Below are 23,870 nucleotides of genomic sequence, written 5' to 3'. Positions count from 1 at the left end.
CGGTCCGATCCCTGGCTCCTCCGGGCAACATGGAAGTATCCTTGGGCAAGATACTGAACCCCAAGTTGCTCCCGATGCCGCATCATCGGAGTGCGTGTGAATGATTAGTGAGTGGCAGGTGGCACCTTATGGTACCGTATGTATCGTAGCCTCGGCCACCAATGTGTGAATGTGTGTTTGTGTGTGAATGGATGAATATGACAGTGTAATGTGAAAGCACTTTTGAGTGGTCAATAAGACTAGAAAAGTGCTATACAAGGACAATCCATTTACATTCTTCAGAGGCCTTTATTGATTTACTTCAACATATACTATCAAACCACCGTATAGGTCACAGGTCATTGTTTCAGGTGTAGGTTTCCAGTATGCTTTTTTTTCTCCGATCTACATATTATACAGAAATACTATAGTGACAAAATCGAAGGTCTAAAGAACTGAGAAAAACCACTGGAACAGCCTTAGGCCGCAGTGTTAAACATTTTAGTTCATGAACCACATATAGCCCAATTTGATTTCAAGTGGGCCAAGCCAGTAAAACCATTGCAAAAATAACCTAAATAACCCCTCCAATGTTTCCCTTTCATATAATACATTAATTAATCCTTTCAAAAAACAGATTATGAACAGTCTGAGATATTTTAAGACACATCTAATTACACAATATAAACATTAAACTGACGCTTATAACAATAATGTTTTTTTTTCTTTTATAAGACAAAATATGGTGAAAGACTGTCCTTTTAGAAATTAATTAAATGATTTAAGCTTTAGAAATGAATCTCCCTTTGCACTGTGGGCGTATTGAGCATTTCATGTAAGTTATGCTTTAGATACAGTGACATCTAGTGGCATCTATTGGACATAAACTGACAAAAAAAACCTGCTGCCTTTGAGGACACAAAAAATGAGATCTAAAATATACATTTATCCCAGACAACACATGTTCAGGCTGTCTTCTGACTATAAACCACAGTCATATAGTTACTGTGTCTGCTGACATCTTGTAGTTTGTATTTTCATCTTTTATAACAATACAACATATTAGGCCTATACTTATTAGTTTATTTTCTAAACACAAAATACTCCTGTACTGTACTTTTTTATTAAAACTCACTTTGTTTTTATTTTTAATTTTCACAGATGTATAGACATAACAGCACAACAACACTGACAAAAATGTTATTTTGTATATACATTATTATTATTTTAAAAATTTTAAATTATTAAAAAAAAATAAAATAAAATGCACAAACCAAACACAAAATATAAAGAAACACTGATTAGTTGTTCAGAACTGTTTCAATATTCATACAAGTAACTTTAAGTTGTTGTCATATCTCACAAAATATCAATTTTTTCCCCAGATATTTTAAAATATATTCTCTTTCACTCTCAAAACATATACCAAACACTTAACTTTTTGAGATGTTTTGATGGTACAGTTTCTAAAATGTTTTTTTAGATATTTATTATTTATCAGATGGCTGAAATTACAAAATCACCCTTCTCTACATTGACAAACCAGTGTTACCCATAGGTGTAATTTCCAGGGAGTCCCCATAAAAAACCCCATGAAAGTAGAGGATTACATATATTTTTGACAAAATTAAAGGCATATAGGGCATAAAATGATGCAGCGGGGGCACAAATTAGAGTGTACGTTGCCTTTTATAACCACCAGATGGCAACATTACTTTATTAGAGATTCAACTCAGCAGTATTGTGCAGCTAAATCAAATTAATATTGGCTACACAAACTCTATTTCTTAGATTTTAAAATCGTTATCTCATTGAGAACAACTGGGATCATGCAATTAAAGGCAAAAAAGATGTACATTGTACTGGAGTCTTCAGTTTAAGTGGCAATTAGAGCTGCAGTCTCTTTTAGTGAAGACTTCCAGCATATTGTATTCTTCACAGCCTGTAGCCTATAAGGGCAGAGAGAGGGGGTTGTGCAAAGCACAAGCGCCCCTCTCTATTTAATCAGCCTCACATAAATTAACACCCACCCAATTGATTCCCTGAAGCCAACCTTTGTCAACTGACCTGAACCTCATAAAAGTAATTGGCAGGGTTACAATTTATTATGTCCTTTCACAAACCTGTCTTTGGTTTGCATACAAATTCTTCCACGAGTAGAAATAGATGCTTTTATTCCAAAATAAAAAATAAAATAACAATACGGTACTGTGCAACAGTCTTACCTTAAACTTTGTTATTTTTGCAAGGTTATAATGGTCATACCTATTTATTTTTGAGTAGTAATTTTACTACAAAAAAATAACCAGAACATACCAAAAATATGTATACAGTAGTAGAAACACAAATGTTTAAGAATAAAACAACTTCAACATGATAAAGTTGCAAGTATTAGTGTGACCACCCCTTTCCACTTAGCATATCTTGAACTCTCTTGGGCAGGCAATATAAGATTTGTAGTATTAGTCTTCTGGTGTTTTCACAAGTTTTTTTTCAAGGTATGCCCAAAGCTCAGTATTGATTATTTAAGCTAGCCCTTGTTATAGTTGTCTTATTCCACGTTTCACACTAAATATTGACTTCAGTGGGAAGAAGCCATTTTGTCCTGAATTTTTAAAAAATGCAGTTTATGTTTTCTGTATCTTTGTTTGTACCTTAACAAAGAGACTGAGAAATAAATACATATATATCCTCCTTACAACTTTGCTAAAACATATCTATGATGGCCTAAGACTTTTTCACAGTGCTGTAAATCTGTTTGTTTGCCCCATTTTACGCCACTTCAAACTGGGAGAAATGACCCGACTATGCAGGCCAGATGTTCATATGTGGGAGCACCTCTGACACCAAACACACACTGGCCTGTCAAAAACAGGCGGTCCTTTGTGACATTCAAGTACTCCTCGTAAATTAGAGACTCGTGAGAGTGTTGCCCTGTAATAGACAGTTTTCTTGCTTTGAAAAAGAAAATGAATAAGACTTAAGATCGATATATTTTGAGTTATATAATCGTGCATTTTTGTTGGAAAGGGATAAGTGTGTACAAAACAATAAAATACATCCTAAAGAAACAACAGTTATTATGTGGCCGATATTATTTATTCACTCAGAGAGTCAAGTAAAAACATGGAGCAGTAAAATAAGTATTTCTTTACCACTTGTAGTCGATTTGAGGCAGAACCAGATGAGATTCACAGTCTTGTTTGTGGTGCTGCGTACACTACCAAACTCGTAGTTGATATATTTCCGACAGGTCCTGAACGCCGCATCAACTCTTCTCAGATCTCCTTCAGAGATGCAGCAGTGTTTGGTTCAAGCTAGTGACCTGCGGCGGGACGTGTATGTCTGAGCGGCTTTTAACATGTGAAAAGAGGAAACTGACGGAGTAACTTCAACATTTTCATCAAGAAAGCGCCGAGAAAAGTTTTATTGAGGACAGAAGTCGGCGGGAGGAAAGAAGTTGTCGAAGTCGGTAAGCGAACTGCTTTTGACAACTTGACCAAATCTTAGCTAACGTTAACTCGAGGTTGGTTAGCTGTGATGCCAGTTCAGCTACAGGTCAAACAATTCCGCTTCTGTTGTCTTTTTGTCGATAGTAATAGTGTGTTATTGAAGGTTGTTTGACACTTTTATTAGCTTTGTCAGGCGCCTCTTGAACTGTCGTTTAAAAAAGGAAAAGGGATTTAGTTGACAAGCTTAACAATGCTCCAAACAAATAAAACTGCCATAGTGTTTACGAGATGCTAACACATCTGCATGCGTGTATTCAGTGATGGAAGAAGCACCCAGATCCTTTACTTAAGTCAAAATACTAATATCACCCTGTGAAAATACCCTGTTACAAGTAAAGAGGGTATTTAAGTTAAAGTAAGTAAGTATAATCAGGAAAATGCACTTAAAGTATTAAAAAAATATTAAAGACACATCTTAAAAACACACATACACACCGAAACAATAACAACAACAAAAAACAACCCTCAAAATTATTAAATAAAAGGAAGAACGAAAAAAAACATGCAGAACTCAAAAGTATTAAAATTAACTAGAAAAAAACACATCAAAACATAATATTTGAAAAAAAGAAGAAAAAACATTCTTAAAACTCAAAATCATAAAAGATTTTTTTTTAAAAAAAGCGACCCCATCTCTCAAAACAGCTTTAAAAATACAAATGACTTAAATGTTTATCAAAGTAGTTTGATAAATAAACTGATTAATAAACATATTGTGGCAGCTTTACTTGTGTAAACTGTTGGGTAATTTATAACAAAATATCATATTTTTATTAATTCTTATGACTGTTAGGCACAATATTCACTTGTAAAATCACTAAAGCTGTCAGATAAATGTGGGGAAGTCAAAAGTACAATATTTCCCTAATAATGTACTGGAGTGAAAACATAAAGTTGCATGAAAAGGAAATATTCAAGTAAAGCGTAAGTTCCTCATATTCATACTTAAGTACAGTACTTGAGTTAACGTACTACAATCCACCACTGCGTGTATTTGTGCGTTTAGGTTCAGCAAAGAGTTTATTTTTGTAAAACACTTCTATATGACGAGCTCCTCTGCCTTTGCTTTACTTGCAGGTATTGCAAACACATTTTGGGTACATTTTTGCCTCAAATAATTTCACAACCTCTGAGCTATACTGTAAGTCCTGGAGGGGGCATGAGTTTCAGTCAGATAAGTAGTGTTTGTCTTTGAAACAAAACACTCTCAGTTGAGTGAACTTTGATCAGCTGTTGAAGATTGTGTTTTCCTTTTCTTCTTTTTTTTAGAGGATGGGATTTTTCCATTTTCCACTTAAGCATTGATGTCAGATTTAACTTGCGAGACAAACTAACTTCCCTGCTGCAGCTGAATCATTTGTCATTTCCTCTTTCCCCCAATGGTGCCTATACTTGGCCCCAGCAATCCCTAATTGTTCTGTCTAATGAGCACCCCAGTGAGACACAGCAAGGTCTCAAATGCAGGCTGTTCATAGGTCAATGACTTTCCCCCACCGGCAGCTGAAGAAGAATGGGACCAAATCAATCAGTTACCAGTGAAAAGTTCCATCTTCTACTCATTTGACCTCACATGACCTTTCAGACAATAACGTCTCCACATCATTTCAGATAAATGTTGCCTCAATGCGATAAACAGCTCTCTCTATCCAGGTGGTCCAGACAGGAAACTGCGCAAGTGTGTCTTGGATCTCAGAGTTGGCACTAAATTCATTCCTCCCTAGTCTTGGTATGCTGCAGCTGTGATAAAATTACCAGAGCTGCAGAACTTTATAACTTTAAAAACCTGCTTCTGAGCTTTTCATCAGTCCCCTTCATTGTCGTTTAGTGGTTGAGCGCTTATTTGATGCTTCTTAGGAGAGACCTCGATCTCACGAGACTATAAAGTTCCAGCTTTTGCAAGTTACAGCTAGGATTACTGGTGAGTGTTAAAGGTTGACTTTAAACAAGACCTGACAACGCTGTGTTTTTTTGAAAGTGAAGAGCCGTAAGTGATTTAGCATTCCAGACACCCAGGGGAGGCCAGACACTGTGATTTTGTTATTATGATGTTGGCATGTCCCCACGGAGACACACGGGAGCTGTTTGCCTAAACATGTGGTGTAATGCACCTTTAAATGCTCACACTCTTATTCTATTTGAAGACTCTCCATCTAATTTTACCCAGCAGTCCTCTGCTTTCCCCTCCAGACACTGCAGGACGTTATGGAGGACTACTTACCCTCTGGTTGTCTACCATTTATAATTTTAAAGAACTGGAAGTCTTCACTTGTCGTTTGCCAATTAGGATGGTACTTGCCAACTTCACTTGCCAGGTATGCATTCTGTGGTTATAGGTCATTGATGAGGAGGTGAAAATTGCTGTTTCTCCTTCTTCAGCACAGCAGGGAATGATTATTCTCCCATTAAGGGCTATTTTGGCCGGGCTGTACGTGCACCATATGGGTACAACTCCACACAAGTGCCCTGTGGGTGTTCAACGGGATGGATCGCTTATCACCACATCTAAGCGAGCAGCATGCTCAAAAATGTAGCGGACTAAAATAAGAGGCTCATATGTTGTGTGTCTGTGGGAAGTCACTGGTTAGGGCAGAGCTTTTGTGAAAGCTGTGGATTTGATTGAGGTGAAGAGAGACCGTAAGGGTTTATTGTTTTCCCCAGTGAATGAAAAGCTGTTAGTCTCTTAAGGCCTGTGTGTCAGAGGACAAACTGCAGGAGTAATGTGGGAAAGAGGGCACCAACAGAAAGGCTGTTTGTCAGGGGATATTCTCTGCCGGGGTAGACGGGGTTAGAGGGTGAGAGAGAGGTCTTGCAAGATAAACATGGCACCAATGCTGAAATAATAAAGACTTTCTGTCGCAGTCAGCCTGTAGGACCCTGTACCTCTGCCTGCCATGCCAGGTTTGAGTTTTATTTGTTCTGAACGTAAACATCCGTCCTGACTGATGGTATCTTAAAAAACTCGCACCACCGTGTCTGACTAGAGACATCCCAGGGGGCTTATGTCATGCTTCCAGATTCCCGTGTGCCTAGTTGGAGCAGACGGTGAATGCAACGTGATCCGGTAGGTCTCCGACTGTGAGAGAGAACTGCAGCCGGAATTCTCTGGACTATTTATAGCTTTTTCCTCCCATCAACTTGCTCCGCACGAGGGAAACTCTATTTGTGCTGTTAATTGTTGCACAAAAGGCGTTTAAGTTCTCTTTTTGGATTTAGATGTGGGACCAAAACTGCATGCAATTAGTACTGAGCATCATCAGTTGCCAGTAAGGCACCTAGTGGATGGAGATTTTGTTTGGAGACTCCACAGATTTAAATGTAAACACAGTCCTTTAATTGGCAGCAATCTTGGCATGCATGAAAGCATTTTTGGGTTAAAAATAAGGTCACATCCTCACTGACTTGTTTGTATAACAATGTCTCTTACAAGTTACGTTTTGTATGTTACCAAATTGTTCTAATGAATAGATAGTGGTGACAATGTAATTGCTGCTTGGATTATGTTCAGAGACAAAGTTACTTTGAGTTAAAGGAATGCTGCACTCCTAATATGATGACTTTATATCAATTATAACCATGTCATGCTCAGTTTGTAAAGAAAAATGGTTTTCTCACATGCCTCCACGGTGTTTCTTGATGAATTGAAGTAAATGGGGGCAATATTTCACAACAACAAAACAATATCAAAACATCACTTTTACACACAATTATCACAGTATAATCTAAGTCTCATATATCTAGTCATATGTTCAGTAATTTGCAAACATGTGCATTTTTTGCTAAAATGTTAATGTTTAAGAAATTTTGGCACAAATAGTCTTGCACACGTAAATTGAAATCCCGACTCCCAGGTCATTAATTGGCCAGGAATTTTGCAGCATTTGTAAACCCAGGTGCACTACTTTGGTGCGTTAGACTGTTTATGTGGAAGTGTTTTAAATAGTAAGGTTTTATCAAAAATGTGTGTGTGTAGCATACAACTTGATAAATGAGACTTTGATTATATGGCAGGAATTGTGTAAGAGTTTGTAAACAGATGTTTTGATATAGTTTTGCTTTTTTTTGAAGATTATTTTTGGCCTTTTTGCCTTTATTTGATAGGACAGCTTTAAGTGTGACAGGGGTAGACAGAGAGGATGACATGCAGCAAAAAGCCAAAGTCAAAATCCAACCTGTGGACACTATGGCAAGGGTGTTGCCTCCTTACATGGGGTGCCCACTTTACCAACTGAGCTTCTGGGTGTCCCAGTTTTACTTATGTTAATCTCTGCCCCCTTTACTCCAATTCATCAAAAATTTTGTTCACTGTGATTGATATGCAAATGATCATTTTGTAGATGAAGAATACATTTAATGAAACACTATATTTAGGTATCATGCTGGATTCATGGGGGAGTGTTCGGGGTGGATGGCAGACATGCAAAGTGCAGTACTGTTGCACCAGAATTCTGATTTGGTCCCCAAATATCCTCGGTTAAAACTGGGGAAAGATCAGGATTTTGTTAAAATGTTAATAGAAAGGTAAAATTGAAAAATAATGCTATAGTCACTGTGAGTGGATTGCCTATTTTGGTGGAAACAAATGAAATACGCTGTTAGTGAGCATTTTGCTGATTCGTTCAGTATCAACATTTTTGCAAATTGCCAGGTAGATTTTGATAATTACCAACATTTCCTCATTATTATAATGAAACAATGCAATTCTCTTGGCATTATGGTGCCCTCAAACACATATTCGCTGTTTCAAATTAGTGTGTATACAAACATCATTTCCAGGAGACAGGTCTGGTCTGTGTCGCCTACTATCCTTCCTGAAGAGACAGAGAAAGTGGCAAATGGCTAGTCTTATTTCCCTTCGGCTTCCTCTGTAGACGTTTTCAGTGGTTTCACTTCTCTCATAACCTTGACAGGCTGTCAGTGGTGAAAAATGCTCCTGATAGTCATCACCCCCCCAAGGACCCTTTTCCTTTAACATGTTCGGCCTGAGGTCTTGGTTAAAGGTATGTGTTTGTCTGTGCGGATTTTCTCAAGTGAGGCTTTTAACACATTTCTGGAGATGACTCAGTATAAATATTCTCTTCATTTGCATGAGTGTTGTATCTTGGCCAGCATCTGTCCCCCTTAATTATCTGTTTGCTTTTAAAGAAAGGAATTCAGGCTGGATCAGTGTAAAGCCTGGCGATCAGAGGAACAAGGAAGTTTATCAGCCTATCATGAAGAAGTGATCCATTGCAGGTCTTTCTTTTAATAACCATCAGATTGGTTCTTGTAGCATCTGTCTTCAATTAAGGGGCAAGTTGCAGATTCCCATGCGGGAGGTTCATGCTGCGGGTAATGCAGTCATCAGCTGTGGGAACCAAATGCTCTCCATTTGTGTGAAATGGCAGCTAGTCCAAGCACAGGTGGCCAGCCTGGCATGAATGTTAGCCTGTATGTAGTGTTTTCTTTAGGATTTGAAATCTGGATGTGCCTCCTCCCTAGGAAAACAAGGATTTGGAATTGCCATATGTCAGCAAACAGAAGGTGAAAGTTAATGAGTAATGATTGTTGAATTTTGTCCAGATGTGTTAAGATTGTGGGTTATCCTTCTTTGCCATGTCCTGCTGGACATTTTCAAGCATTTGCACTCCCTCCACCCAAACCATATTCTACACCCCGCCTTTGACATTGGAAAAACGTGTTTAAGACCCAGACGTCTACAGCATATCTAGGTTTTGAGCCCATTATTCCTAGTCTAGCCTCTCATTGACCAAAAACAGATTAGCATAGTTTTAGCCTGGTCATTAAGCAGGGATAGCTCAGAGGTCATGGTAGGTGGGATTAACAGAGGATTTTATGAGTTCACTGTTCACCGAGACTGAGTTCAAAGCCTGACCCTCGACATGAATTCTGCTCCTGCAGGTTATACAAACTAACCCACCACTTGAAAATCAATTGGTCAAAGGCTGCTTGAGGAGGCTTCATCCTCAAAGAATGTCATTGTAGCAGTGCAGCATTGACTGAGCATAAATCTGCGTGTCTTACAGCCTGTGTTATGCCCTCTGCTCTCAGAAGCCCTTTTCACACATAGATTGTGCTATAGGGTTTGCTATGAAGTTATTTCTTTGCTCTGCCTTCTTCCACCGAAATAAACAATGCCGGCGTCATGCTGCTCCAGTGTGGGATTTTAGATAGTATGCTGGCATCCCCGAAGCAAAAGAGGGGTGATGGGCATGACATGAAACTGACAGCATAAGCCTCTAGTGTGACATATAACTATTATATGGCAACTGATCTCGTCCTCAGCTTGGAGGAAATGGAGCTCCCTGACGTCATTGTTTCCCCAATTTGCGGACATTCATGGCCACTGTTATAAATGGCTAACTGCCATTTGCAATTGTGTCCCCCCCACTTTGCTGGGTTGCACGTATTATACATTGTCAAAACCACGCATCCATCCCACCCATGTTCCTGTCCTGTTGGCTGTCCCTTTTACACAGATGCCGTTTCGGCATGTTACTACCTCCACTGCAGGCTCAAAGTAGAGACGACTCTTTTCCCCTCATTCCGTGACACAATATTCCCGCCTTGAACAGGCAGTGTAAAAGGGGCTGAAGATGTATCAAGATTGTTGATTCCAGTCAGGTCAATGTTAAAGACACAACAGATTAAAATGTATATGTAGGCTGGATAGACCAATGTTTTTCATCAAATGTAAGTGTAATATCATAAAGCCATTGAAATGGATGCTTCTTGTTACCATACGCCCATGCACATCCATGTGTGTCCTTGTGTGTGAGCAGTAGATACAAACAAACGGGGACCCACTCGCAAGGACAGCGCTCCATAGTGATAATGGTCGAATCCTCCACAGGGTATCTTATAAGTAAACATGTCAAACATAGTTTACTTTTTGAGTCCAAAAAAAAGAACCTCCATTTAATTTTTGTAGGGTTGATGAGATCGTTTGCCTCATTCACTTGTTGTGCTTTGGTGTGGGATGAACAAAAACAATAATAGTTTTACGGCTGCTGACTTTCTTGTCTAGTAAACAAGCTCTACTTGAGTCAAGGCTGCAGCTCCAGGGACTCGACAGTGAAGCACTGATCCTAATGTGTGGATCCAGCTCTGCAACTTTCCTCCTTGCATTCCTGCACATCTTAATTGGCAGACCTCCTGGCAGTGGTCTCGGTTTGGCCTCGGCTGGTCTGGCTGTCAGCTCGGCACAGTGGCCAGTGAGCGCACTATGAACAATGCCCATCCTAATCCCCGAAGAATTCCTGCTTCTCTGATCTAGCTGGCCCAAGAATGTGATGTTTAAAAGGCCGGAGGCTCACCGGGAATCACAGGGAGACGAGTTCTCATGCACAGCCGTCCATGTTAATTTGTTGTAAGGAGCCAGAGAGGCAATGATGTGAGAAACTGGCATCACAGTGCCTCTGAAGGGACCTACCTCATCATTAACAGCACCGCAGACTGGCATGAGGGATTAGAAAAATACATACCACCAGGGGTGAACCTGTAATCTCGCTGGACAGTTACATTGCTAATGAGAGACTTATTTTGATGTGACATGGTTTTATTTGTAACACTTTATTCAACTAATTTGTATAAACATGGAAGGTTTATATAACTTTTTTCAGCTCCTGTGTTTATTTTTTGTTGTTGTTTTATGTAGCATGCATTCATATTTATACTGGTGACCTTTTTGTAAAGCTATTTGAAATACTTTTTTTAAGGTACACATCAATTAAAGATGCATGATTGATATTTTTACAGCTCAAATGGCAGTCAAAAGTCAGATCTTTTAACTTCTACTTTGCAGCTGCTAAATCTCTCGAGCCTTCATTCATGTTAAATTAGACTGTTGTCTAACCTCCTGCCCTCTCTCTACTCATTAGCATGAGCTCATATCACAGTCGCCTCTGCTGCGCATACCTCAGCCCCAGCTTCGCTATATATTAGCAAGTGGCTGGTATGAGCTAAAGCAGAGCAGCGAGCAGTGGAATGGGAAGAATTTCCTTTTTAGTCCTAAATGGACTGTTTACTTTCAGCAAGAAAGCATGGCTCACTTGACAGATTGACACAATAAAAAGTTAAAAAGGATGACAACGTGAAGAAACATAAGGTGTTTTTGTTGAACGTGAGGGATGAAAAAAAAAGTTCTCCTGAATATGATGTAAAACACACTTGATCAAAATCCCACATTATGTTTCTTAGGATTGCTATCAATGTTGTTACATAAAAACAGAAAGAAACAGAAAACGTAATGCTGTTTCAGCTATTTTAACATGGAGTAGAGTAACTCTAAGCCACTGGAAATCCTCTGCCTTGACTTTTAAAGAATGGAAAGAGGTGTTAAGCACACTGACAGGAAATAAGTGGGTTACCTGTATAGTGGCTTGGAGGGAAGGTCTGTTTAATAAATTATGGGGCTGATTCCTTGCATAATCTTTGGATAAAAGGTTGATACAACCCATGTGAGTGTAATGTATATTTGGACCTGGTGCGTAGTGTTTGTGCCAGTGTTGTGGTCAAGACCACCTAAACCGAGACAAAGTCATGACCAAGACCAGAATATATTGATACAGAGACAAGACCAAGACTTTGAGGAGCTGAGACCAAGTAAAGACCAAGACCACATCATTGCGGATCCCATACTGCATGACACACTTATGATAAGATGTGTAAAGTGCAAACCATAGGCCTATTGATCTGAAGAGTCCACATTTCAATTAAACACCCAAAGAAAACAAATAAAGAATTCATTCACCTTTTTTTTGCAATACTCTATATGAGGTTGTGTATATGTCTACCATGAGAAGTGTCTTGATAAAATAATCAAAAGGCATTGCAGGTGAATTTTATGTGTGAGAATTTTCCTTTGTTTTCTGTGAGCAAACAAATGCAGTCACTTAGGAGCTAAATCAACTAAACCATCTTCATTCAAGATTCCCTTTTTGCACTGGTATATAAGTGTTATCCCTGCAGTTTTGACTGGTCTTGAAATAAGATCCAGAGTCCTCCTTGTACAAGACAGAGATAAGACAGATTAAAAATGCATTTGAGTCTGAGACAAGACCTTCAAAAATGTGTCTTGAGACCGACCTCAAGTACTACAACATTGGTTTGTGCTATCTACGTATATCTCCAAAGGTGTTGGGTGTTTTCTTGATGTTCCTTGTTTTGTGTTTTGTCTGGCCATATTTTTATTTTGTCGCTGCACTTTGTTATTTCAGTTGTTTAAAAAAATTAAAACATGAAAAGGACTGGACATACCCTAAAAGCAGATATATTTACATCATGTAACTGTAATAATGTAACTGTGATTTCAATGTAAATGTCTGACTAAAACTATAATACCAGCAAAGAAATGTTATTTATTTATTTTTTTTTCCATAAATGTTTTATTATGGTTTTTTTTTCAAAGTGAAACAATTTTCAATTATACTCGTAATTACAAAGTAGTTCAGTATCACATGTTTTGTACAAATATATAGACCAAATATAGAAAAAAGAAAAAAAAAACAATAACAGAAATAAAATAACCCGAAAATAAAACATAAAACAAAATAAAACAGGGCCTTTCACAAACATTACTTCTCTTTGGAGTTTAGGAGGTAATCATCACTAGATACAGTACATGGCTGCAAGGGATTCAAAAATTGGTCAGGTCATCAGAAACATCCAAATCCTTAATAAAGTCAATAAAGGGCCTCCAAATCTTTTCAAATACATGTTGTTTTGATTTATGAATATACGTTATTCTTTCCAAAGGTAAGCTAGTTAACATCTGTTTTAACCATTGGGAAGTGCCAGGTCCATTCATATTTTTCCAATTTAAAGCAATACATCTTTTTGCTATCAATGAGCTGAAATCAATAAAGGTACTTTCTGCTTTACTAAAGTTATGTTTATCCGGATATATAGCCATTATAAATAATTTGGAATCCAGCGTGATCTGTTTTAAAATTATCTTTTCAATTACATTTTTCACTTCTATCCAAAACGTTTTTATTTGACCACATTCCCACATACAGTGTATTAACGTACCTTTTAAGCCACATTTTATACATATATCTGGTATGTTCCTATTGTACTTATTTAATTTCACAGGTGTTGTATATATACGCATTAGCCATTTGAATTGTAATATCCTTAAGCGACTATTAATTGACATTGTATTGACTTTACTGCATGCCCTTTCCCAATCCTGTTCATTGATATTGGCAGATAGGTCTTCGTTCCAAGAAATTAATTTCTTTGTCGAATTTTCTGATGTATTACATAACAACAAATTGTAAAAGTCTGAAATAATACCCTTCCTCAAAGCATTCTTTATAAACAATTTTTCCAGTTGTGTATGAGGAACCTTATTAAGGCCACCTTGATTGGTATTGACAAAACTTCTTAACTGTAAATATTTGAAGTAGTGTTTTCTGTCCAAATTAAACCTCGATTGTAGTTCCCCAAAGGACATAAAAACATCTGACTGTGGAGGGTAAAGGTTACAAATCGTTTTCAGTCCCCTTGATGCCCATATTTTAAATGTTACATCTGCCCTCCCAGGTATAAATGACTGATTACCCCAAACTGGGCTAAACTGTGACAAAAAGTTTGACTCATTCAGGTATTTTCTGACAACATTCCAGATTTTTACCATGTGTTTCAGAATCGGATTTCTGATCTAGAAATGTTATTTTTAATGAGAACCCACCAAGAATGACAAAGATTGCCGTATTATATGTATTGTATGTATGTCTGAACTCTTTATGACCCTTTATGTTTTGTTTTGTCAGCTCCAGAGGCCTGAGTGCCATGCCAGAGGGGTCCCATTCTGCTCTCCACCAGGGCCCAATGGGGGAAGGTAAGATCACGGTAGTTACAATGAGCATAAACCATGCTCTGATAATTATTGCCCATGAATTGACCAGTCTTACAGCACAGAGTTTTAATAAGTCTGGTTATTCCTGATGGTATATCTGGTTACTCAGGGCAGTGTACTAACAAAACACAGAAGTACAGCAGAGGTAAGTGGAAAAATGCTGAAAATGGAGGAAAAGAGGAAATGTAGAGGCATGAGCTCAGAGAGCAATGAACTCCCCTCCTACAGTCCAGAGTGGCAGAGAGGCTCTTTGTGTGGCTGTGGAGCTCGGCCAACCGCTTTCATACAGCTGAAAACCCTGAACACTTGCACATCAAACCAGAATGTGTCAGAAACACAGACAGCCAAGATGGTTGGTCTAGCCAGTGGTGCTGACCTTGTATGCTGGGGGCCACTCAAATTACATATTATTTTAGTGTTCATTATCTTCAGTTGCAGAGCCACAGCATTGACACAGGGCCTCTTTGTATCTGTTTGCCTACTCTGTCCCTCAACCCCCCCTCCGCCCCTCCACTCCTCCGCTCTTCTCTGAACACATTTGGCTCTGGGCTTCCACTTTGGCTGAAGAATACCAGTGTGTCAATGGTTCCCTTTTTCTTCTGCGCTTGTCCCTTTGGTTCAGCTTTGGCCAGTGGAGGCTTTTGGCTGAGGGAGACGTGTGCCGCCCTCATGAAAATTTGTGTCTCTGTTTCCTCAAAAGGCCACTCTGCACCGACTACATGTTCTCACAGCTCATTTTGTAGGTCAGATATCCAGTGCGAAATCACTTTGGCATGACAGAACAACCACTTGTAGTTGAAACATTTTCAGATTCATTTTGTTGGAGTTAAATTGTGACTGACCTATTACTAACCCCACCCCCTCACCCCCCACCCCCTCTACCTGCTGTGGATGGATGGATGGTAATTAAGGGGCAGGGCTGCTGGTTATGTGCTATCTGTGTGAGGTGATGAGTGGATGTGGTTAACAGGCAAGAGGAATGCATATGATGAAAGGAAGAACCCCTCTTTAGGCAGAATAAACAATAAAAAGGTTGTTGTGCCTATGCAGCTCCAATTCCTTTAAAGAGTTTTGAAGTGAAAAGAAGTAATGTTGATAATTTTCACCACCAGCAGGCTTCAGATGGCACTTTGCATTATGAGACAAAACCAGCATAAAGGGAAATATTTCAGTTCTGCTTAGGGATGCCAGTTTTGGTTCATTTTGAAAATTTTAAATTGAGGCCTACCACCACTGCCCCTATTTGTTGCCAGGAAAAACCCTGGTATTGATAATAATGATGATGATGATGATGATGATGATGATGATGATGATGATGATCTAGTGACAGTAGCTTCTAGCAGTACATATTGTAATTGTGTGCTTATATTGCCGGTCCTGATGCTGCATTATTGTGACTGTCATGACCTGTTGATGGGGATGCATACTACATTGGAAATTGTTATTTTATCAGGAGATGTTGTCATGTTCACTAAATTATTACAGGCCCTATGAAATTATGGTGGACACTCATTAATATGCTCCTGTGAAGCTTGAATGTGCATAGGTGCAAGTCACCCTGTGCACAGAGCAGTGTCTGTTGTTTGTTTCTTTGTCACTGTTTGTACTTTTATGTGTTTTTTCTGTGTTAACACTCGCCTCAACACAAATTGCCCTCTGGGGCAAAAAATTAAGTTCAATTAAATTGTATCTGCACTTGTTTTTCCAGAAGAATTGGCTTACGGGTCCATTCACAAGACCCCTTCATACTTTCCACCAAAGCTAAACTTTTATCTCCACATGTGAAATTTATCAGGTGAAAAATATAATGTACGTCTAACCTTTCAGCCCAATGACAGTGGACCAGCCAGCCATCAACAGACCTAAGGCAGATTGAAGCATCTCTCTCTAAAGATAAGGGTTCCCTCTGACCTACTTAACCCCGCGTAGGAATGTAGCTGTGTGTGCAGAATGTACAGCTTTAAAGGGATTCTGGGGGGACGGATGGATCATCTCCATTCACTGCAGCTTTTCCAGACCAGTGGGCATAGGGTTGTGGATATAGATGTATGATGGCAGGGATGGCTGCGTCTCTGAGTGGGCTTGTCAATGGAGCTCTTGGACTGGAACTCTTTTACTGCTTAATCGCCTGCAGCATTAATCTCGAGCAGGTTAGCCTACAGCAACTCCTGTTCAAGTTTTGCAGTCATGCACCGACACTCACTGAAACTCCTGACAGCCCCTTACCCTGTATGTCCACAACATCTTACTAGTGTTGCGTAAGATTTATGTAAATCCTTACATAATATAGCTACGATTGTACTCCACATTCACTGTATTTCATTTCATTGTTTGGCTCAGACTCCCGTAGTCCTAACAAAAGAATTTATTTCAATGTAAATTATTTTACAGCCTCCTACAATGGCATTCCTCCTATAGAGTTCTTCCGGTGGATTAACCACATTAGTTACAGGCTCTCAACTTTGCGTGTCCCTGTCAGATGGCCTCTTAGAAACTCATTTGAATCAATAAAAGTCTATCAGCTTCCTCCATATCACTTAACATTCAGCTGATGTTTTGTAAGCAGACATCGGAATATTTTAGTGACACTGCGGATGTGAAGCTAAACATAATAATTAATTTAATTTATTACAGCATAACAAAAACAAACATGTTCTGTGTTTACAAATGCACACAACAGACAGGGAAGTAAAGTAAAGCAGGCTGTCAAATTCCTCATTTGACTGCTGTGTTATTTAAGGTCTTCACCACAGGAGAGACAGCATCACTCCTGTTTTGATGCAGCATGCGATAAACAGCTTGATGTGAAGTAAATAAAGCATCCTTCCCTGACCTTTACCCCTCCACACTTCACACAGCTGTCCTGCCACCAGCCCGTGTGGACTCTGCAGAGAGGCGCTAACAGGACAGCAGTCTGGTTGTATAAATTGGTGGTAAAGTTTACAATGAATTCACACCTCAGGGCCCAGATGGTGTGTTTGTGTGTGCGTGTGTGTGTGAGTGTTATCCAGAGGAAATGTGAGTTTTGAATGGATTCAAAGCAGGCTGTGTGCTAGTGGCCTGAAGGGCTCTTAGAGGGGGGGCTTGTTGATGGAGGAGTTTCCTAAGTGGATCATCACATGCCTATGCACTGAGGTTAGCTGGCACAGCTGGATCCTTTAATAGCCAAGGTTTGGTGCAGGAGAGGGCTACAAGATTAAATTTGAGCTTTTTGAGGAGTTTTGTCCTTTTGTTACTTTGAGAATCCTGTTCTCTGAAAAAAATGTCACGTCATGATGTGTTTTGCCCTTCCTTCCATACTGGTTTATATTTTTGTGTCTAAATGGGGTCTCAATGGCCATGGAAAACTTGGAAAAGGCTTGAAAATTCAATATCGCACTTTCCTTGCCTGGAAAAGTCATAGAATTAGTAAAAATTAGTGATGCAGCATATATTTTTACCGATATGCAATATGACTTATTTTATACCCCTTTCCTCCCAAAATTGCTGCATGCATGCAGGTTTTTCAAACACAGATAAACCTGCTAAAAACGGGCTATAAAGTACATTCCCATTTCCAGTAGCAGATTTGTGTACAGGGCACCGCAGCCATGCAGCAGACAAGTTTGCCCTTTTGTGTGTGTGCAGGTGGATTTGTTTGGTGTGTCAGTCCGATGTCACAGACATATCGGAGAACAGGTAAACAGTAGACAGCAGCATGGACAGATGTCTGTGAAAACTTCCCGGTGGTTATTTTTTTCTTTATACATATTTCTTTCTTATTCAGTCTCTCTTTCAAACTTGGTGCAGACTTATTTGGATCAGTGTTTTAGCGCTGCTTAGGAGGTGACACAGGGTAATTAGTGGTGGCACATCATTGCATCGTGCCAGTTAAGGAGCTGAAATTAACGCATTCATCCAAATGTTGTGTCCCCATCAATGCCAATCAGAGCTCGAGGAGATAAAATAAATACCCGTGACTACTGCAAAGTCATTTGACCAGGGTATGAATGAAGATGTACACTTTCCCATTGCATTAAAAAGCCTGATGTTAGTGGGTGTTAGTGGGTTTTTTATGCAGTGGGAATGAGGCTTTAATGATCATCAAGTCCCTTTGTAACATCATATAATGCATACTCTTAACATGATTGCCACCAGCAGATGAAGACATGAAATACAATACTCTTCAAAATATATATATATATATATATATATATATATATGCAGATATAATTGTGTATCCTTAGTTAAAATTGAAAGTTTTGAAAAAGTCATGGAATTTTGTAGTGTGTAATGAAATCGATTGCCAAGTAATTTAACATAATAGCAAATTTGTAGCTGTCGATGTAATGTAGCTTTAATCTGCATCGATGTGTGACGTTTTGTCTACCATCGAGTACGTTTCTTCATTTTCTTCCCCTAATTCATCTCTCCCTTCATGTATGTCAGCTAGCTGAAATTATGTGTGAAACAAGATTTGATATGATTGAAAAACACTCTGCTCTTGAGGCAAGAAAAAAATGTATTACAGGTCCTTGAAAAGTCATGAAAAAGTTTAGAAATTTTGTCCATGAAAATGTGTAGGAACCCTGTATAAAGTTGAACTTAATATGAAAGTGCAGATTCTTGACTCTTGTGTAAGCTTTTCTGGGTATTTCGCCATCGTAGGTTATCTGATCCAAGAGAACATTTTTCACACAAAACATATCAGGAATCATCTTGATATTTAACTGTGCTTGTGAATGACTAAAATGTGTAGACTACACAAAGCACAGTTTCACTTTTAAACACACAGAATTCCCCCCAAAACTTCCCAGCATAACGTTTTGACCTTGGCTGCTGATGTGGAATGCAGGTTCAGTTTGCGTGTGTGCTCAGCCTCTGTAGTCCGCTGCGGTTTATTTACCAACCTTCAGGTTGATTATTAACACAGCATTAAAAGTTCCATGTGAGGCCAAAGGCAGTTGTAAATCAAACCATCTATAAAGGACTTTTTCAAGAAAAAACCCTTGAAGTGACCTAAATTCTTTCCTCCATCAAGGGATAAGACATCAATCCAGGCCATCGGTCTCAGTGTCTAATCACCAGTGTTCTGTCTCATGCTGTTTGATAATGGTCTGTGAAGATTCGGGGCCTAATCCTCGGAGGCACCCTCTGTGCTTGTGCCTCCTGCTCTCCTCGGGGGCAGCCATTCACTGTTGCCAGGTGGGGAGGAGTTTTTCCCAAGGGGATCAGTGTAAGACTACCTCCCTGTCTCCTAACAGCCACCGGGGGAGGAGTTGAGTGCCAGAGGTTTTTGAGGGGTGTTGAAGATGGAAGTACAGAGTGGATCTTAAGGAGCGGAAGGGCTTTATTAAGATGTAGGCCTATTGCAAAACACGGTTCCCTCTTTATTCCCCGAAGGGAAACAAGGTCATTCACTGTGCACTTGGCCCTGAAAGAGTTAGCAGATTAGCAGTTGCCTCAAGAGCCAGTTTGAAGTTGTTGTTTTTTTTTCTTAGGTTGTGAGTGAATATACTAATCTGCCAATTAGGAACAAGGATTTTCCACCTTGTTACATGCTTTTATGTGGGAGATGAAAGTTTTTTTTACGGCCAGTGGGAATCGCCACAAAACATTACAGTGAAGAGAACAGGAGTTGAAACAATGTTTTTGTCTAGAGAGATATGTTGCAAAAAAAGTTGTAAACTGATTAGACTTGAAGGAAATACTTCACCTACAAAATGACCATTTTTATATTCATTACTCACCCCATGTTACATTGAATTTACAAAGAAAACATTTGAACTTGTGCAATCCAATGGGTTGCTCAGGCGGGCCATCGTACGTGTGTGAGACTGTTTATGCAGAAGTGTTTCAAATGTAACATTTTAGCCAACATGGATGTGTTTGGGAAGTTTTGAGCATTCAACTGGATAAATGATACTTGGATTACACTGCATGAGTTGTGTAAGAATTTGTAAATGGATGTTTTTATATAGTTTTACTGTTATTTTATGTGGCACCCCTATACTTCAATTCATCAAGAATGTTCCCTGGTTTTTGGATTCTTTGTTCACTATGGAGACATAGGACAAAAACAAAGTTTTCTTCATGAATTCAATGTAACATGAGGTAAATAACTAATATTCAGATGATCATTTTATGGATGAAGTACTTCTTAAAGTTGGTGAAGATCATGAGCACTTGCAGAAAAAGGAGCACCTTTTTAGTCCTGAGGGGAATTAAGTAATGTATGAAGCTGTCAAGACAGTGCCAGGCACCTAGTAAACAAGGAATGCTTTTCCCAGATGACTCAACGTGATGAAGCCGAACTCTGAAATTACCAATATTTCAGAGGTTTATTTACCGTAATTTATCGGGCAATTGTAGGTATGATCAAGCTAGTGTCTAGGAAGGAATATGGCAAGATGGCTTAAGGTGTGATTCATTGTCCCCTGTGTTCAAATTCATCACCTATTGATACATGAGTCAGTGTGAATCAAGCAGGAGCGGCTGTGTGCAGTATTACTAACAGAGCAGGCAGGGGCTTGTTTCTTGCAGTGGGATGTTCTGTCTACAGTGCTGTCACTCTTTCCGAAAAAGGCTTAACACTGTTATCTGCTATCACTTTTCCAGTGGAGAGAGAAAGTCCTTTTCTGACACAAAGTGCTCCTGCAGTTTTAGGATAAACATTTGCATGCTGAACATGGATATAGTCTGTGTTGTTCCTGTTTCTTTGTCCCTGATTTGGTTAGACAACATAAGTCCACAAGCTAGACAGAATCACAAAGGGGGAACCAGCTCTGTCTTTTTTTTTTTTTTTTTTTTTACAGTTCTCATAGCCATACCCAATTGTGGGAGAAAATTGAACTGGGGTTCGCAGGTATTAAATCTTAAAATAGTCATGAAGGTGTGTCTGAGACAGCACCTCTTTTAGCTGTGCGCACACACTCATTGTTCATCATAATAAAAGTGTGGTCACAGAAACTAGAGAGATTGGAGAAGGTGCTTTAGAAATAATCCAGGATTTTGACACCTTGGTATTGGTTGGTACATCTCATCACTCATACATTTAAAAGGTATGTGAGGACTGACTTATAGGAATTACAGTTTTGCTGTGTAGAAATAATTTAAACATAATAATTCAATTTGACAGGAATAATTATTAACTCTTGTTGATGCTTGTAACATTTTCCATTGCGCACCATCATATTTCAGTTTACATTGTTATTACCGTTGTTTGTTTCCTAATACCGTACTTCAAGTAGACATTGTGTTGCTCTTAAGTAATGCTCTGCACTCACAAAACTTTTTATTGACGCCTTGTTGTGAGTGCAAAACAGCAGTTGGACAAGCTAGGTATATGTGGACGGGGCAGTTTTAGATGTTGGAGGAAAAAAAAAGCTATAGATTGTCCCAGGTAAAATTTGCATGGAGGCTGGTTTGCATGAACTGATGAAATGCGAGTCACATCATCACAGCGGTTTTGCAACACACTATTAACGTCAGAGCTACATGCTGTGGCTTATCATGTTCTCAGAAATGGTGTTAACATCCAGCTGGAAAATGTGTTGCTCTGATATGATAATGTCAGGTAAGGTTATGGTAGGAACATTAGTGTCTGTTTCTTGGATATGCCTGCCATTAAACAAGCATACTAAGATTGGTTTTACGCAAGCCAGAGAATTTACTTTCTGAAGGATTGCTTTGTGTCTCACACACCAAAAGCTTGAGACAGATACAGATCGTCTCTGTCATACATGTGTCTGCAGCCTTAACTTAACAACCAGGTGCTGGGGTTTTCATTTCAGTGTTTCTACTCACCTTCTGCACCACCTTATTAGGCACTGCATGTCATTCATGTAACCATGATGTCAGAGGCGGACAAGTTTATGAACTGTCTGCATTGTCAAAGGCATGATAAGCCCAGACTGAAATGGAAACAAGCGCAGACTTCACATTATTAGTTCCAGACTGATTAGTCATGGAGCCCCTCGGTGAGTGAACTGGGAGTCTGCTTTCTGCAGAAGCATTTACCTGAAATCACTTGTCGTACCCCTGACAAACATTTCTTTATCATTCATATCCCTGAAACTCAATGGTTATATCAAGTTAAGGGACTGAATCCAGGACAGGTATGATATCTTGTATGACTTTTTCATAACATATGGTGTCTCCATATACTTAAAAGGCATTAAATATTTCTAAATTTGAATTCATGAGATCTAAATTATTTAACATTTATTCTATTTTTTTCATCCCATCTTTAACTCTTTGAAATACTTGCACTTACCTATTTGCAGTACTAGATTAATTTACATTTAACAATATTCCCACATTAAACCTCTGCGAAAGACTACACGTATACTAACCCTTATACTTAACTGCAAGGTTTGAATAAGATTAAGATGATTTGTCCAAAAATAAGTCTAAAATTTCATTTAAAAATTATCTTTAAAATGGCTTAAAAGCATCAGAATTAAGTGTGTGACACCTGTAGACACCTGTACCATCTAGAAACACTGAACAACTCCATTAATAATACATAGTTTTTTTGTTACATGTTATATTAGCATACACCAGCGCTGCATTAAAATGAACCACTGTCATGCGGATTTGGATTTGGGGAAACAACAAAAGAGACGAGAAGGTCCTTAACGCACCTTTGTCTGTAAATGTTAACCACGGCTTAACAGCCAGGAAACTGGAATTCAAAGAATTACAATGAGGGGTTAGGAGTTTTCTTTCTGCCATTCCAAACATTTTCCTTTTAGCAACACTATGAGTAATGTTTTCACACACAAGCAGCTGACATAATGTAATCCATTAATAATAACGCAGTCTTTACACACTCAGTTAACAGTATTGCTGGTGATTTTGTTGAGACTAAAGGGACTTTAAAAAAACAGTGTGAGTTATTTAAGTTAAGAGGCAGCCTGGAGTGTAGTCCAAATACTATACTATCTCTCTAGCCTTGACTTGGTTAATGGTTATGTCTGTGAGTTAACAACTGTATTGATGTTGTCCTGAGACAAGGAGAGTGTTGTGTTTTGTTGAGGCAGTGTACTGTGAAAATTGTGGTGTGTGAATGTGAAAATCTATGGCTTAACCGAAATGGAAACGTTGCTCTGGACTGTATACTTAATTGTGTAACCAGTCTGTGAAAGATACGATTTATCAGGTCTGTCCACTGAGCTGTTGAGAAAGAAGTGTTTGGGAGGTTTTGTCAATAAATACAAATATGCTGCTTAAAGGGACAGTTAACTCCCTAAATTAAAAATACACCTTTTCCTCTTACTTGTAGTGCTGTTTGTTAATCTAGGTTTTTTTGATGCTGGGTGTGAGATATCGGCTGTCTGCCTTCTCTCCAATTTAGTGGAACAAGTTGGCACTCGGCTTGTTGTGCTCAAAGCACAAAAAAAAAAAAAAAGAAAACGTTTAAAAAATCTTTTGTGATCTCTTTTCAGAAATCACAACCACACAACCGATACCAACAAACGTTTTTCTTTCTATTGAAGTACACTTACTAACAATATCACTGCACAGAAGTGCACATC

The 23,870-nt window shown here is 38.8% G+C and overlaps 1 protein-coding gene across 1 annotated transcript in view; it reads left to right on the top strand.

The window, feature by feature from the left end:
* The first annotated feature begins 3,269 nt into the window (after window positions 1-3,269).
* LOC121953469 (pleckstrin homology domain-containing family G member 3) overlaps window positions 3,270-23,870 on the top strand; it is a 45,246-nt gene continuing 24,645 nt past the window's right edge. Inside the window, exons 1-2 of the mRNA XM_042500593.2 lie at window positions 3,270-3,451; window positions 14,267-14,334. Of these exons, the coding sequence (XP_042356527.1) occupies window positions 14,286-14,334 (49 nt within the window). The 5' untranslated portion in view covers window positions 3,270-3,451; window positions 14,267-14,285. The remainder of the gene's footprint in view (window positions 3,452-14,266; window positions 14,335-23,870) is intronic.

The sequence above is a fragment of the Plectropomus leopardus genome, chromosome 14 (genome assembly GCF_026936395.1).
Source record: "Plectropomus leopardus strain MGB_pleo_1.0 chromosome 14, ASM2693639v1, whole genome shotgun sequence".
NCBI classification, from domain to species: domain Eukaryota; kingdom Metazoa; phylum Chordata; class Actinopteri; order Perciformes; family Serranidae; genus Plectropomus; species Plectropomus leopardus.
This window is presented reverse-complemented; position numbering and strand designations above follow the sequence as displayed.